General features: G+C 38.1%; 1 protein-coding gene across 1 annotated transcript in view; it reads left to right on the top strand.

The window, feature by feature from the left end:
- The window catches only part of LOC115212053 (laminin subunit gamma-1), a 214,419-nt gene that overhangs the window by 189,933 nt on the left and 6,986 nt on the right, over positions 1-17,500 (top strand). The window contains exons 17-23 of the mRNA XM_029780865.2: positions 2,395-2,532; positions 4,179-4,370; positions 7,865-8,174; positions 8,835-8,972; positions 10,795-10,972; positions 13,169-13,291; positions 16,438-16,552. Of these exons, the coding sequence (XP_029636725.1) occupies positions 2,395-2,532; positions 4,179-4,370; positions 7,865-8,174; positions 8,835-8,972; positions 10,795-10,972; positions 13,169-13,291; positions 16,438-16,552 (1,194 nt within the window). The remainder of the gene's footprint in view (positions 1-2,394; positions 2,533-4,178; positions 4,371-7,864; positions 8,175-8,834; positions 8,973-10,794; positions 10,973-13,168; positions 13,292-16,437; positions 16,553-17,500) is intronic.

Genomic DNA, 17,500 nt, shown 5'->3' with positions numbered 1-17,500 from the left:
CTTACCACCATATATAATATCATGGTGGCATTCCTAGAGTCTCATCAGTTGGGGAACCAAAGCAAGAATTGTTGTTATTGTTGGTGCATGTGTGAATTAGATGTAATCTGATATTTTATATAGAACACCTATGTGTGTGTTGCTATATGTCTTATATATATATACACACACACACATATATATAGTTGAAATTTACAGAAAAACAAAAGACGAAGACAGGTGTATAAACAACAAACAGGTGTATTAGTTTAATGCCCAGGAAGGTGAGAAAATATTTTACATTTCAAGCCTATGCTCTTCATCAGAAAGGAACAGAAAGAGGACAGAAAGTGCAAGAGATGCAGTAAATGACGTTGCTAGAAGTACATGTAAAGGAGTCAGTGATAAGGATGGTGATAGGTGCCTGTGAAGATGGTAGTGTTGGAGAGAAGTAGGGGCAACTGCAGCAGTGTGGGTGGGAGCAGGGGAACGAGCCAAGTTGGAAGGTGGGGTTAGGGAAGAAACTGCAGATCAGGAAATCACGTAGGTTGTGGGCTCATTTGAAGGAGGGGAGGGGTAAGTTGGGGAAGATGTGCAAAGTGGAGGGGTTGGACTGGAGTCACTGGAAGGCTTGCAGAATGGTGCATTGGAGAGGCAGAGTGGAGGAGTGGTAGTTGAGGGGAAACTAGAGATGGGTAATGACAGGGTGGGCACAGGGAGAACAGTGGCAGGGGCTATGGAATGTGCTCTGGCAAGGGTGGTGTGGATAGTGGTGAGGAGATATCCACGAAGGATGAAGTGTCAAGCCATGAGTTGAAACTGAGTTAAAGTCATGGTTGTCACTGCAGAGCTTACGCAGATGGAGGAATTGGGAGTAGGGGATGGGGAGTTTTGTGTGGGTAGGGTGGGAGGAGGAGAAGTTGAGGTATGAGTGTGAGTCGGTGTGTTTGTATTGAATGGAGGTAGTGAGAGTGGAGTTGTGTATGTTGACCAAAATGTCAAGAAAGGCGACAGAAGTGTTGGAAATGGTGCTGGAGAATTCGAGGGCAGGATGGAAGGATTGGACAAAGAGATGCAGGATTCTAGTTATTTGTGGGAGAGTGAGGTTACACCAATACAGTCATCAATATAATGACCATATAGTTCGGGAGTGTGACCAATGAATTGTGAAAATATTTGTGCCTCAACGTAGCCAACGAACAGGTTCGCATAGCTAGGGCCCATTCTCGTTCCCTTGGCCATTCCATGAGGGGATACTGGAAATGTTCTTGGCTTCGGGTAAAAGATAGTACAGGAGGTTCAGTTAATCATGATTTTATTCAACATTTTCTCCTCTCAGATTCACACACTTATTGCAGTGGTCCTTCAGTTTTTTTAAGCCATGTAAAAGAACTCAGATATTCTTAAAGCCAGGAACTTTTTAGTACTTTGTCATATATTGGCATTAGGAAGGGTCCCCCAGCCATAGAAAACATGCCATATTAGAGTGGAACTTGATGTGGCTATCCAGCTTACCAGGTCCTGTCAAACCATCTAACCCATGCCAGCATGGAAAGCAGTTGCTAAATGGGTTGGGAGAAAGCAGCGATACAATGAGCAGGGCAGTGAGAAGGGGATTGGAAGACAATCATAGTTATATATATCTATATATATTTGTTTATTTTATGTTGAATTATATATTAATAGACACAAAGACCTGAGTATAAAAATGGAGTAGTGAAGGCAGTGATACACAGAGCCGAGCAGTGATGGAGATTGTAAGGCAGTCAGTTATATATATATATATATACACATGGAAGCACAATGGCCCAGTGGTTAGGGCAGCGGACTCGCAGTTGTAGGATCATGATTTCGATTCCCAGACCAGGTGTTTTGAGTGTTTATTGAGCGAAAACACCTAAAGCTCAATGAGGCTCCAACAGGGGGTGGTGGTGATCCCTGCTGTACTCTTTCACCACAACTTTCTCTTTTTCTTCTGTTGGCCTGCTCACTTAGCCAGCAGGGTAGTGTCATTTGAAGACTAAAACAATGTGAAGTGCATTGTGACCAGCGATGTGTAGCAACATCTGATAACCTGGTCGGTCACGGTGATCACGGTGATATATATATATATATATATATATATATATAAAATAATGTTTGTTTTTATGTCAAGTTATATATTAATAGAAAAAAACAACAGTGTAACATTAAACTTAAGAATTACACAATACATTTTAACTGGGCACATTTTTATTAAACTTTGACAAGTAGCAGGGCAATGGGGACTTCATATTTTCATCCTACTAGCCTTTACCAGACTATGTTTGTGTGTATATATGTATGTATGCACACACATACACACTCGCACACATATATGTCAAGCATTTTTGTTTTATACCTGAATATGTATTTTACCAATTTTATGAATTACAGGTTGTCAGTGTGATCCCCTTGGTTCCTATGACCAGCAATGTGATGACAAAGGGGCCTGCAAATGTCGTCCAACAACTACAGGGGACAGATGTGACCGGTGTCAAGAAAACAAGTATAACATCACTGCTGGTTGTATTGGTGAGTAGATCTAAAGTGTGGAGGCGCAATGGCCCAGTGGTTAGGGCAGCGGACTCGCGGTCATTGGATCGCGGTTTCGATTCCCAGACCGGGCGTTGTGAGTGTTTATTGAGCGAAAACACCTAAAAGCTCCACAAGGCTCTGGCAGGGGGTGGTGGTGATCCCTGCTGTACTCTTTCACCACAACTTTCTCTCACTCTTACTTCCTGTTTCTGTTGTACCTGTATTTCAAGGGGTCGGCCTTGTCACTCTCTGTGTCACGCTGAATATCCCCGAGAACTACGTTAAGGGTACACGTGTCTGTGGAGTGCTCAGCCACTTACACATTAATTTCACGAGCAGGCTGTTCCGTTGATTCGGATCAACCGGAACCCTCATCGTCGTAACTGACGGAGTGCTTCCATCCAGATCTAAAGTCCTACAGTCTTTTTTTTTCTCTTCTTTTATCCCATTCTTGTCATTTGTATCATGTCACTGACTTTGTTCCATAACCGTTTTCTATTTAATCATGTGGCATCTTTCCTCTTAACCATTGGTCATCTTCAGTTTGTTCTCTTATCAATAACTCAATAACTATGTAATTTTATTATATTTTTTTTTATCTTACCAACTAGTCATATAGTTGAACTTACTTTCCAATACATATGTATATATCTATATCTATCTGTCTGCCTCCCTTCCTACATACATATGTACCTGCCTACCAACCTACATACATATATACATACATTCATACACACACACACACACACATTTATATTACATGGTGACTGCCCCCTCGTTATCGAGTATGGCCATTGCACGAATCTTAATCAATGTTGTTATCATGCAATGCCTGTGCAAGAAGATTTTTTTAAAGTGAGCAAAGGTTGTGCACTGAGTCAATCCCACTCAATAAGCAACAGCAGCCATAATCCGAAAAGAAGAACAAGTCAACATCATCGGTAACCACTGAGCTGCAGGTTTTATGTCGGAGTTATCCCAGTTACCTGAGTTACCTTCTCCTAGAAGGATGCCCTAACAAAGGCTAGGAGTCCTTCACTCCCAATGGTTTAACCACGCTATCGGGTATTCAGTCTGATTATTTCTATGTCCCCGCGCATGATCACCCTTAAAACATTTATTGGATGGCCGTTGACTCTCAAAAGTTCCTCCGCCCTTTGACGGGTTTTGTTTTTCATCCCGCAGGGTGTCCAATAAACACCCTCCTCACCAAACAAGCTTTGTGGGGTTGCCGGTTTAGTCTCCGACAACCCGACCATGCAACAGGTTGTACTGGGTTACATGTTACCAGTAGCACTCGAAAGTGACCTGACATAATTTACATTACATACCTATGCAGTAAGAGCCTGGTGCTGCCCCTGGCCTTGCCAGTTCCTTTCAAGCTGTCCAACCCACACTAGCATGGAAAACGGATGTTAAATGTAGAGGATGATAAAAGTCGGTCTTTTCATTAATTTGTTTTTGTAAAATGATTACCTGTAAGATATTGGGACCCCTTCACTACCTGTTGCTTTTCTTGTATACTGTAGCCAAAGAAATCATTACTATAATAATTACTATTAATTATAATAATTATTTAGATTATTTTCAATTTGTTTCAGTTTGAAATCCATCAAAAACTATGATTTCTCTTTCCTTTACAGATTGTCCACCATGTTACAATTTGGTCCAGCAACAAGTAAACGAACACCGCAAGCACCTGGAGGAGATGCGTAATTACACAGAGGTCATTAAAACCAGCCCACAAGCTTTCAACGATTCACAGTTTCTTACGCATATGAAGAAAGTCAGTGATTCAGTTGAGAAATTAATCAATGATGCTCGTCGTATCAGTCGTAAGCCGAATTTTGTTCTCCACGTTTTAAGCTTTCTCTCTTTAACAGTTCTTTCTCCTTTAGATTCATTGTTTCTTCCCTTTTGGCTTTTGGAATATTGGCCAGAAAGTATTTTGTCAAGCTTAGTATTTATTGTTGTTGTTTAGCGCCATTTTTAACTTTGGTCTTGCTGATCAATAATAATCAAAGCATTCCAGCTGTCTCCATGTCGACTTTTCAAGTATCTAAGAAAGCATCATCTAATGTGTTCTTTCTTGTTTTGAAAATGATGATATAATTTTAATGTAGATTAGGCTGTTGTTTCCAGCAGGTCAAGTGACTGCATAGTTTCCCCTCTGGCTTCAACTTTTACAATGAAGCCCATGTATTTTATTAGGCTGATAGTAATGTCTGGTTTCCATACCATTAGAAGCAGCAAATGTGCTGCAGATTAATGATTTTTCCAGATTATTTGGTGCCACTTCTCTTGTTTAGGCATCTTGTTTGCTCATAATGCTTAATACAGGCATAATATTAGGTTGTTCTGAAAATAATGGCCACTCTAAGTGTTGTGTTTCGAAAGGCAATTCTATCATAGTATTTTAATTATATTTGAGGTGAATTTCGACCTACTTAATAATTGATGAATGCTCTTTAATAATTGTCTACTTATTTCTAACAGAAAACATTCTTGAAGCATAAGCGCCCTTAATTATGAACATGACAAAAAAGGACTTTTGCTAACTTTTCTTGCATGAGTTCAAGCTGGGGCACAATGCCTCCCAAACTGCTGCCAATATTAACAGAACATGGATAGAGGGGTCTACAACTGTTCGCACAGTACGAAGGTGGTTTAAAAAATTCCATAGTGGTCATGCGAGCCTTGTGGATGAAGATGGTAGAAGACGGTCATGCAATCTTGAATGCAATTGTTGAACAAAGCCCATGTCAAAGTAGCAGAGAAATATCTCAATCACTTGGTGTTGGTTTTGCAACAGTCTCACACAATCTGCAGAAGATTGGTAAGGTGAAAAAGCGCTATAAACGGGTACTGCATGAGCTCACTGAAAATCAAAAAGTTCAGCATTTTGAAGTGTACTCAATGCTCTTTCTGTGAAACACCAATGATCCTTTTGTTGACCGAATAGTCACTTGTGACGAAAAGTGGTTCCTTTATGATAACTGTAAATGATCAGGTCAGTGGCTTGATTGTGATGAGTCTCCCAAACATTTCTCAAAGCCAAAGTTGCATCAGCAAAGAATTATGGTGACTCTCTGGTGGTCAGCAATAGGTGTTGTCCATTACAGCTTTCTGGAATCCAATCAGAGCATTACAGCAGTGGTTTACTGCAATCAACTTGCTGACATGCATGCTCACTCGCAAAAAAAAACTGAGACCTGCATTGGTGAATTGGCATTGTCCAATTCTGCTCCATGATAATGCAAAGCTACAAGTTGCAAGAATGATGCTGTAGAAACTCACAGACTTGGGAAATGAGACTTTGCCACATTCGCCATATTCTCCTCATCTTTCACCCACTGACTACCATGTTTTAAAGTATTTAAACACGTTTTTAAGATATAAATTTTTCAGGTCCAAACCAGAGGTGGAATCAGCTTTCAAAGATTTCTTAGAATCAAAGCCAATAAGTTTTTGTCAACGAGGCATAAATAATCTCGTTGATTGACGTTCACGGCTCAGACTAATCAAAACATTTCTATTTTTAATTTTTCCAAAACAAAATTATGTTTCTGAAATCGGCCATTATTTTCGGAACAACCTAATATAAAATAAGGATATAAATTCACAGCTTTTAAGTTGGTTGTGTAATATCTTAACCATTTGGCTATTTACACTTTTTCCAAAACAAGGAAACTATTTTTTGAAAGTATCTCAGCAATCTATGCAAATATCTGATGTAAAACTTTTACTGTTACCGAATGGATAGATGATTGATAGACTATTATTACTGTTTCTTTACATGATTTCTTACATTCTGCACCGTCTCATCAAACATATTTCAGAAATTGACTCAATATGTTTATGTAATTTTCAGAAATCCCAACAACTAATTTCATGGTTCATCTTGAATAAGAAATAAGATAAAAGCAGTCTTCAAATATATAGCGTCAGATATTTGTGGTAATAGAAGAACAGGCTGAGTACAAGTCAAAGATTCTAGAGTCAATTTCTGAAATATGTTTGATGAGATGGTGCAGAATGTAAGAAATCATGTAAAGAAACAGTTGATGGAAACTGAAAGAAGCCCATCGTATATATGTGTATGTGTGTGTGTGTGTGTTTGTGTTTGTTCCCCCAACATCGCTTGACAACCGATGCTGGTATGTTTACGCCCCCGTAGCTTAGCGGTTCGGCAAATGAGACCGATAGAATAAGTACTGGGTTTCCAAAGAATAAGTCCTGGGGTCGATTTGCTCGACTAAAGGCGGTGCTCCAGCATGGCCGCAGTCAAATGACTGAAACAAGTAAAAGAGATAAAAGAGAAAGAGAGCAAGTAAGGTGGTGAGTTGGCAGAATCATTGGGATGCTGGGTAAAATGCTTAGCGACATTTCATCTGTCTTTATGTTCTGAGTTCAATTTCCATTTTAGGGGTCAGTAAAATAAGTACCAGTTAAACATTGGGTTGATGTAATTGACTTACTTCCTCTAATGAAATTGCTGGCCTTGTGCCAAAATTTGAAACCTATATTTAGAGAAAGTGTCTTCTAGTGAAGCCTCTGACCAACTAAAGCCATGTGAATAGATTTGATGGAAAGAAACTGAAAGAAGCTCTCTCTCACACGTACATTGTCAATGTGAGTGTGCTCTGGTTGTAAACAATGATTTCACAAACAAACAGCAGTATTTGTTTACAGTCCACTGCAAAAGCTTGTTTGGGCTTTTTGACATGTCTTGACATATCCTTAACATGTTGTATGAGCTTTGTAAACAAAAGGTTCATTTAACTAATGATGTTTGTTTGCAGTTTTCCAAGTAACCATGATTGGGTTGTTTGTTGTTCCATAGACTGGAGGATTATTACTTTGTTCAGAAACAGGCAGTAGTTGGTGTTAGGAAGAGCATCTGGGCATAGAAAACTCAGTGACAATGCCGACTTATCTGACTCATGCAGGCATGGAAAAATAGTTTTTAAAATAATGATGATTATTTCATATGTATATTTGATAGACTCACCTGTCGAACGCAATGCATGAATGTTTGGTTTTTGCTGAACGACCTGCACAAATGATTTGTTTATAGTAATCAAATGTATGCGTTGTACATTAACTCACTCCCTCCATCAAATTGATGATGTGTGAACAGGTGCACTGTGCACCACGAGTTGGGTGTCGAAGTGATCACAGAGCAACATGAGATGAAGTGTTTTGCTTAAGAACACAATGCACAATCCCAGTCTAGGAATTGAAACCATACTCACTAGATCATGAGTGCAACACCCTAACCACTAAGCCATGCATCCTCATATATTTATATATTTTTCTGTTTTCCCAGGAACAAATAGTACTTTTGGTAAGCAGTTGGACGATTTAAAGAACGCCATTTCGGACATCATGGACAAATGTGGTATGATAGCTGGTAGTGTGGAAGCTGCTGACAAAGATATTCGTCGCACACAAGACTTCATTACAGAAGCACAAGATGCTATAAGACGGGCTGAGAGAGAGATAGCCAGAGCTTCTGATTACATCGACAATGAAGGCCAAACGGCACTGAAACAAGCTCAGCTTGCCACCACGAAGTTTGGAACCCGCTCTGACAAAATGAAAAGTATTGCAGCCAGAGCCATGCTAACTGCTAAACAGTAAGTAAAATGAAACTGACTTAATAATTTACTAAGTTGTGTAATTCTGGTTGATAAGTAAGTAATCAGGAAATGAAGTGTATTTAGCGTGTTGCTGTATTGGAAATATATTATTTCCAAGGCGTAGGAGTGGCTGTGTGGTAAGTAGCTTGTTTACCAACCACATGGTTCCGGGTTCAGTCCCACTGTGGGGCACCTTGAGCAAGTGTCTTCTACTACAGCCTCGGGCCGACCAAAGCCTTGTGAGTGGATTTGGTAGATGGAAACTGAAAGAAGCCCGTCGTATATATGTATATATATGTATGTGTGTGTGTGTGTGTGTTTGTGTCTGTGTTTGTCCCCCTAGCATTGCTTGACAACCGATGCTGGTGTGTTTACGACCCCGTCACTTAGCGGTTTGGCAAAAGAGACCGATAGAATAAGTACTGGGCTTACAAAAGAATAAGTCCTGGGGTTGAGTTGCTCGATTAAAAGCAGTGCTCCAGCATGGCCGCAGTCAAATAACTGAAACAAGTAAAAGAAAAAAGGAAAAAAAAAAGAATATCAAGAATATTCATCTGACTTATCTGGAATAAAGAATCTTAAAGTGATTATTTTGATGTTGAGTGATGCTGAACTATATATGTATGTATTTATCTTTTTTTTTGTGTTACTTTTCAGACAGATGAGTGATGCCAAAGAAACAGAGGAAAATGCAAATGAAGCTTTGAATATTTCAAGAGATGCTCTTCAAACTACGAAGGATCTGTATCGATTCCCTGAGAGATTGGCCAATGAAATCAGTAGGCTTAATTCCATGTGAGTATCAGCATTTTGAATTACCATGTGCAAATAGTACTTTTTGCTGACAATAACAGCCCCATTCACAAATAAGAAGAATGAGAAATGTAGTTAATTTTTGGTCAGTTAACTTAAGGAACATAGAGTAAATATGTTTAGACTCTTCAGGTACTTAAATATTACTTACTTCCAGATTACTCAGAGAACCACATGCTCTTTCACACATTATTAAGTATTTATAAGGGGGTGCTGAAAAGTTCCTGGCTTCTGGGTAAAAAGAAAAATCAGGAGGATTGGTTAATTATAGTTTTATGCAACATTTTCCCCTCTCAGATTCCTACACTTATTGCAATGGTCGTTCAGTTTTTCTAACCCCTGTAAAAGAACTCAGAAGGTTGGGCCTCCAACAAGACCTTTTGTGATACCCTTAAAACCAAGAACTTTTCAGTACCCCACCCTGTGTATGTTAGTTAAGAATCCTGGTATTCATTGCCATGAAACCAAGGATAAAATGTTAAACTTTTGCTGAGGAAGGAAAAAGCAAAAACAAACATATTTGTACTAGAAGATAAAGAAAACATTTTAGTTGAGTTTTCCCAACATACAAGTTGAGATTTTCAGGCCAAAATTTACATCCAGTTTACACCAAGACTACTTTGGACGACCAAAAACTCCATGGGAAATGCAGCTGGATTTGAAAAGATAGTGACCATGTTTAAATGTTTACACTAAATGTTCTATGCTGACTAGAATGCTGGAAAATATGATGATAGAGATTTTGTTAATTCAGAGGAGTAAAGGCGATACAGATAATCCTTTCTAATGTCTCTGTCACTGGTAATACAGAAATTCTTCTCAAATTGAAAACCTGGCTCGGATGCTCATAACCAATGAACTCATTGAAAGGCACTCATTGGACCAGGTGGGATGTTCAATGAGGTGATAGATTAACATTCAGATTAAGATTCAGATTTAACATTCAGATTAAGATTCAGATTTAACATTCAGATTACTCTACCAAATGTAATTAATGCTTATTTACATTCCTTTGAATTTATCATGTATTTTCTTGTAGCTTTTAGATTTCAGTGATGTAATTGATTATTTTTATAATGACATTGTAAAATTGGTGTGAGAGGCCATATCTGGCTGGTTTTTACATAAAACTGGTAAAATATTTGGGCTGGATTTGGCTGGTTTAAATACCAAAATGTTAAGTCAAGATTGCCAAGTTTTTCTTCCCTCAGGTAGGAAGGACTAAAGTTTAGTTCTATTAATTCCAAGTGGATATAAAGTTTTAATTTATCTCAGGTGTTTTAAGGTATGTCTTTCAACAGAACATCAGATTATTCAAGATTTAGTTTGATCTTTTGTAATATTATATGCAACACGAACTAGTGTTCTACCTTGGAGAAGTTATAGTAGATCTCTTCTCTACTTTGAACCATTATACCACCATATCTATATACTAATCCTACAGCCCACCTGACAATGGTAAAATATAATCTTACCTTTGTTTTGCTGTTTTATTTTGTTTGACAACTAAATAGTAGATAGTTGTGTAATCTACAGAATTTCATTTTTCATATATTGGTAAATGTTGTTTGGTTGCAGTCAGCAGTCCATTAACTGACAATAGTACTTATTTGTCATGCAGAAAGATATTGTAAAATGATGAGTAGTTTAGTTTTAAAAAGAGCATTCTACTGTAAAATAAATGTATCAGTTATATCAGAAAGACCAACTTTCCTAGTAAACAAATTTTTGTTTGTACAAATAAACATAAATAAAAGCTAGTAAAAATGTAACTTTTTTTTACCAAATTTATTTTTAAATTCAGGAATGAAAATAACAAAAATCTGATGCATCAGACGGAGATCTTATCCAAAAATGCCAAAATGAAGGCCGAAGACGCATTAAACAAAGCTTTGGAAATAAATACAAAAATTGCTCGATTTAACATTTCTAACGTCAATGTGGATCACTTAGTTACGGAGGCTGAAAAAATCAAGCAAGAGGTAATTATTTTGTTAAAATCAACGATGATCGATCATTGATATATGTAGAAATTAGTGTTTGTGACAGCAGCAGTCAGTTCACTGTGTGTGTTTGTATGTATACATATATGTGTGTGTGTGTGTGCATGTGCTTGTATGTATACATATATATGTGTATACATATAAGGTGGCGAGCTGGCAGAGACGTTAGCACGCCGGGCGAAATGCGTAGCCGTATTTCGTCTGTTGTTACGTTCCGAGTTCAAATTCCGCCGAGATCGACTTTGCCTTTCATCCTTTCGGGGTCGATAAATAAAGTACCAGTTTCGCACTGGGGTTGATGTAATCGACTTAATTCCTTTGTTTGTCCTTGTTTGTCCCCTCTATGTTTAGCCCCTTCTTGGCAGTAAAGAAATATATATATGTGTGTTTGTATGTATATATGTATGTGTACATGTGTTTGTATACATATATATGTGTGTGTGCATGTGCTTGTATGTATACATATATATGTGTTTGTATGTATACATGTATGTGTCATGTGTTTGTATACATATATATGTGTGTGTGTTTATCTCTCACCTCTTGACAACTGTTGTTGGTTTACTTACATCCCTGTAACTTTAGCAGTTTGACAAATAAGAAGAAATCTTTAAAATAGACATCAGACTTTAAAAAAGTAAATGTTGGGGTCAATTTGTTTGATTACAACCTTGAAGGCAATACTCTAGCATGGCCACAGACTGATACCAGTAAAAGAGAACATCCCACACACACACACATATAATGGATATGAAGAGTTTTTGTCAGGATGACACAAAATAGTAGGAATGCATTTTGAGTGCTCAAATGGGTGTGCCACCAAAATTCCAGTTTGAACAGCTGCTGAAGTTGTGATTATGTGATTGTCTTGTTCAAAGCAGCTAAAGGTGGCTTCCCTTTGAGTCAGTAGTTATAGGTTAAAGTAGTGAAGAAAAACAAGCAAGGTATGACAAGGACATTTGTCTTGCCTAATGGTTTGCATTTCCTTACTATATATATATATATATATACATACACACACATCAAAGAAGAACCACCATGTAGCAATTCAATAATGATATACTTAAATCATACAATAAAGAAAAAAATCAAAGATAGGATAAAACATTTACCTTGAACTAAATTAAGTACGAAACAATAAATAAATAGTATATAATTAGTAAATAGACTACACGTGTTTTGTGGCTATATTTTCAAACTGATAACTGTAAAATCAATTCAATTTAAATATAGTCACCCATCAGGTCCGAGATAAAAACAATAACATAATTATATAAATGTACATATATTATCTAATAAGAAAGTATAAATATATATAAAAATACATAATTTTTTGATAAAAAAAATCGAACAAAAATCCAACAATATATCTTAAAGCAAATACACAAAATATCTTATTAAATATATTCTGTTAACTAAAATCTTTTAACTTAATATGTAGGACTTAGTGTTTATAATAAATTTAAGGTGCAGGAGTGGCTGTGTGGTAAGTAGCTTGCTTACCAACCACATGGTTCCGGGTTCAGTCTCACTGTGTGGCACCTTGGGCAAGTGTCTTCTACTATAGCCTTGGGCCGACCAATATGGCAAGCACCCTCAGCAGAGTGAAGTATAGCATTGAGGAATATAAAAATATAATAGGACAGGAGCAAGTGTCTTGTGGAAGAGGTGAATACATGGGTTTCCCAGATGGAGAGAGAGAGAGAGAGAGAGAGAGAGAGAGAGAGAGAGAGAGAGAAATAAGTAAATATGTGAAGTTAATGGGACAGAAGAAAAAATATGAGTGGGTAGGAAAGTGTGCCAGAATGAAGTGAGTGTGATAGATGATTTGAGATGAGGATGGAGTTGAATGCAGTGTGAATATCACCAGTACACTCTTGTATTAGAAAACATTTGAGTCAAATGTTTGTCAATTGTTAGATTAATTGAGTTGCTTGTCCAAGCAAAAAACTTTGTTCAAATGCTTGTCTCATATTTTTGAGAAAAACTTTGGTTTACATACATAATTTTGTTTCCCTTTACCTGTAACAAACAAACACACGAGCATGCACACACACACACATATTTAAGCACCTGTCTGAGAGTGCATACAACTTCAAATTATTACAACCTCATTTCATGAACTATTTTCAATTTAGGCTCACATAAAAATCATATTTATTGTATTGTCTTTAGGCTAATGAAATTCAGAAGTCTCTACAAGAAACATTGACTGCAAACAATGACATGTTGAATGATGTTGATGAAGAGAAGAGGAAGGCAAATCTTCTCTATGAAGATGCTTTAAACAAGCAACAGGTATGATTTAATTTTAGGTATGATTTAATTTTAGGTATGATTTAATTTTAGGTATGATTTAATTTTAGGTATGATTTAACAGGTATGATTTAATTTTAGGTATGATTTAATTTTAGGTATGATTTAACAGGTATGATTTAATTTTAGGTATGATTTAACAGGTATGATTTAATTTTAGGTATGATTTAACAAGTATGATTTAATTTTAGGTATGATTTAACAGGTATGATTTAATTTTAGGTATGATTTAACAGGTATGATTTAATTTAGTTGTTAAAAATTGTTCTAAAAATATAATCGTCATTTTTTTTTTAGTTCTAAACCATTTTGTCTCCCTCTTGGCCTGGCTGTGTTGGTCAGCATTTACCGTTTTACTCCAATCTTCTATCTTCTTCATCACATCTAAAGTCTGTCTTTACAATGAATGGCTTCCGCTCTCAACTCTTACCATTTTGTTTGATGGTAGAGTTATCATCTTCTCATTGGGTTTATACCATATCTGCCAATATATGTATGGGGAAATATATATATCATCATCATCATTTAACATCCGCTTTCCATGCTAGCATGGGTTGGATGATTTGGCCGAGGTCTGGTGAACCAGATGGCTGCACCAAATTCCAATCTGATCTGGCAGAGTTTCTATGGCTGGATGCCCTTCCTAATGCCAACCACTCTGAGATTGTAGTGGGTGCTTTTACGTGCCACCGGCACGAGGGCCAATCAGGCGGTACTGGCGACGACCTCGCTCAAATGGTGTTTTTTATGTGCCACCTGCACAGGAGCCAGTCCAGCGGCAGTGGCAACGACCTCATTCGAATGTTTTTTCACGTGCCAGTAAGTGCCAGTAAGGCGACTGGTAACGATCACGCTCGAATGGTGCTTTTCTATGTGCCATCGGCACGGAGGCCAGCTTGTTGCTCTGGCAATGATCACGCTTGTATGGTACTCTTTGCGCTCCACTAGCACGGATGCCAGTCATCAAACTTGATTTCAATTTCACTTGCCTCAACAGGTCTTCGCAAGCAGAGTTTAGTGTCCAATGAGGGAAAGGTACACATAAGTGGGCTGGTTACACCCCTGACATAGACCACAAGGTTTATGGTCTCACTTGAGCTTGCCGAGTCTTCTCAAGCACAGCATATTTCCAAAGGTCCCGGTCACTAGTCATTGCTTCACCACCTCATCCCAGGTCTTCTTGGGTCTACCTCTTCCACAGGTTCCCTCAACTGCTAGGGTGTGGCACTTTTTTACACAGCTATCCACATCGAGATATGTGTGTACATATCAACATATATATATATATATATATATATATTAGAAATATTGAATTTCTAAATGTCTCAACAAGACATGAGCAGCGGTGGAGCGATATAATGGTTGTATAAAGTCAACATAACGTGACAGTCCCGTATGGGAATTACACCACCGCTGTTTAGCCCTAGGAATCATCGATGCTTCCTGTCAGCTTTGACACATTTCCTGTGTCCTTATATTTGCAAAGGGGAGGCAAGCACCCCCACCAGCTAGGACTAGCAACAGGAAATGTGTCAAAGCTGACAGGAAGCGACGATGATTCCTAGGGCTATATAGCGGTGGTGCAATTCCCTCTACGAGACTGTCACGTTATATATAGATATGTACACACATACACATATGTACACCCACACGTGCAATGGGCTTATCTCAGTTTCTATCTACCAGATTCACCCCCAAGATTTTGGTTGGTCTGGGGCTATAGTAGAAGATAGTTCCCCAATATACTGTGTTGTGGGACTGAACCTGAAACTGTGTGATTGGAAAGCAAACCACTTACCACACAGCCATGCTTGTACTTTTTATATGTACATTTATATACAGGCACAAACATATGACAGGGGGCTGAAGAGTTCCTGGCTTTGGGTAGAAGAAAATACAGGAGGATCAGTTAATTATGATTCTGTTCACCATATTCCTCTCTCAGAATCATACACTTGTTGCAGTGGTCCTTCAGAACTCGGACGGTTGGACCTCCAACAAGGGCTTTAGCAATACCCTTGAAGCCAGGAACTTTTCAGCATCCAATCATACATGTATACATTTATATATAGACAAATTCACACATGCACATGTATGTATATACACACAATCAAAGCCGGAATACTGCAGGGAGACACACTCGCCCCATTTCTTTTCATCATTGTTGTTGATTATGTGCTACATATGTCAGTTGATACCATCTCTGGCAAGGGCTTTGAAATAAAACCAAGAAGAAGTTCCAGACACCCAGCTGAGTACTTGACAGACACTGACTTTGCTGACAACATCGCTTTTATCAGTGATTCTCTCTCCAATGCCCAGTCTCTTTTACAATCTCTTGAACAAGCCTCAAATTGTGTAGGTCTTTACCTCCATGAGGTCAAAACTGAATACATAAACAAGTGCCTGTCCAACAGTGATTGCATCATCCATACTCTCCTCAGTGCACCTTTAAATATGGTTTCTAATTACAAATATCTTGCGCCATACATATCATCATCTGGAAAAGACTTTCTAACTAGAAAGGGTATGGCCTGGTCAGCCTGTAATGACATGCATAACATCTGGTCATCAAATCTAAGTAGAGACTTCAAACTTGAAATATTCAAAGCAACAGTCGAACCAATTCTACTATATGGCTCAGAAACCTGGACGTTATCAAAGAAGCTTGAGAGGCAGTTGGATGGAACCTACACTCGCCTCCTTATGAGAGCTCAAAATCTCTCGTGGAGGCGCCATCCAACCAAAATGCAAATATATGGGAAACTACCACCTGTGTCATCTCTTGTGAAAGGTAGGAGAGTCCAGTTTGCCTGACATTGTTGTAGAACTGAAAAAGAAGTCATTTCTACTCTTCTCCTCTGGAAGCCATCTACTCGCAATACCAGAGGGCGCACACTCTCGTACCCTGATGTAATCTCCAGGGATACAGGCATCCAGCAACAGGACCTCCGTAATGCTATGATGGACCGTGAAGTCTGGCGTAATATAGTAAATTCCATTGTCTCGACCACGTTCGAACAATGATGATGATGATGTACACACACACACACACACACATCATTTCATTACTGTCAACATAACCACTGTTCTAATTTACAATCTTTATTTCTACTCCATCACTGTAGGAAACAGATAAGTTGATGTCAGACATTTTCAAGGCTAATTCAAAAGCTAAGGAAGCTGTAGAAAAAGGTGAAGCTATTCTAAAAGAAGCTCAAGAAACCCTGAAAACTCTCAAGGGTAGGTGCTTATTTTCTTCTTTCTTGATTTCAATTTTTGTCTTAATTTCTTTAAAATGTGAAGCAAAATAAGAAAAAATGATAATATGGTACTCTTCAAAAAATGTTAAAATTTACTTACATTTCTCATCTACCCAGTCAAATTTCAGCCCCACTGCATGGCACATGATGGACTTCTCTCAGTTTCTGTCTACCAAATCCACTCACAAGGCTTTGGTTGACCCCGAGGTTATAGTAGAAGACACTTGGCCAAGGTGCTACATAATGGGACCAAACCCAGAACCCTGTTGTTGGGAAGCAACCTTCTTACCACACAGCCACAAATATATAAATATATATATATATAAAATTAACTGTAGAGCTTGAAGCAGATAAGGCTGTTGATAAAGCATGTAAATGTTTGGTTAAAAACCCTTTTGATGGAAACAATTGTTGCTTGTAAGACTTCTGTCATGTTTACAGCATATGTGGGTTTGTGGCCCATAGGCAACTTTTGTCATTTTAAATATATATATATATATAATTATAATTTAGGGTATCTAAGAGATACCTCCACATTTGAAATAGCAGCCAAAACTTGACTCTAAAGCCACATTAAAAATTCATACAGCACCAGGAGAGAACTGTATGAAATTTTAATGTGGCTTTAGAGTCAAGTTTTGGCTGTTATTTCAAGCGTAGTGGTATCTCTTAGATACCCTAAATTATAATTTTAATAATAATTATCATTACCTTTGAAGGTTTTTATTCCCATGCTGGCCCCTTGATAAGTTCGATATTTAAATATCAATCTTATCCTTTTACTCTTTTACTTGTTTCAGTCATTTGACTGTGGCCATGCTGGAGCACCGCCTTTAGTCGAGCAAATCGAACCCGGGACTTATTCTTTGTAAGCCCAGTACTTATTCTATCGGTCTCTTTTGCCGAACCGCTAAGTGACGGGGACATA

This window comes from Octopus sinensis, linkage group LG1 (genome assembly GCF_006345805.1).
Source record: "Octopus sinensis linkage group LG1, ASM634580v1, whole genome shotgun sequence".
NCBI classification, from domain to species: domain Eukaryota; kingdom Metazoa; phylum Mollusca; class Cephalopoda; order Octopoda; family Octopodidae; genus Octopus; species Octopus sinensis.
This window is presented reverse-complemented; position numbering and strand designations above follow the sequence as displayed.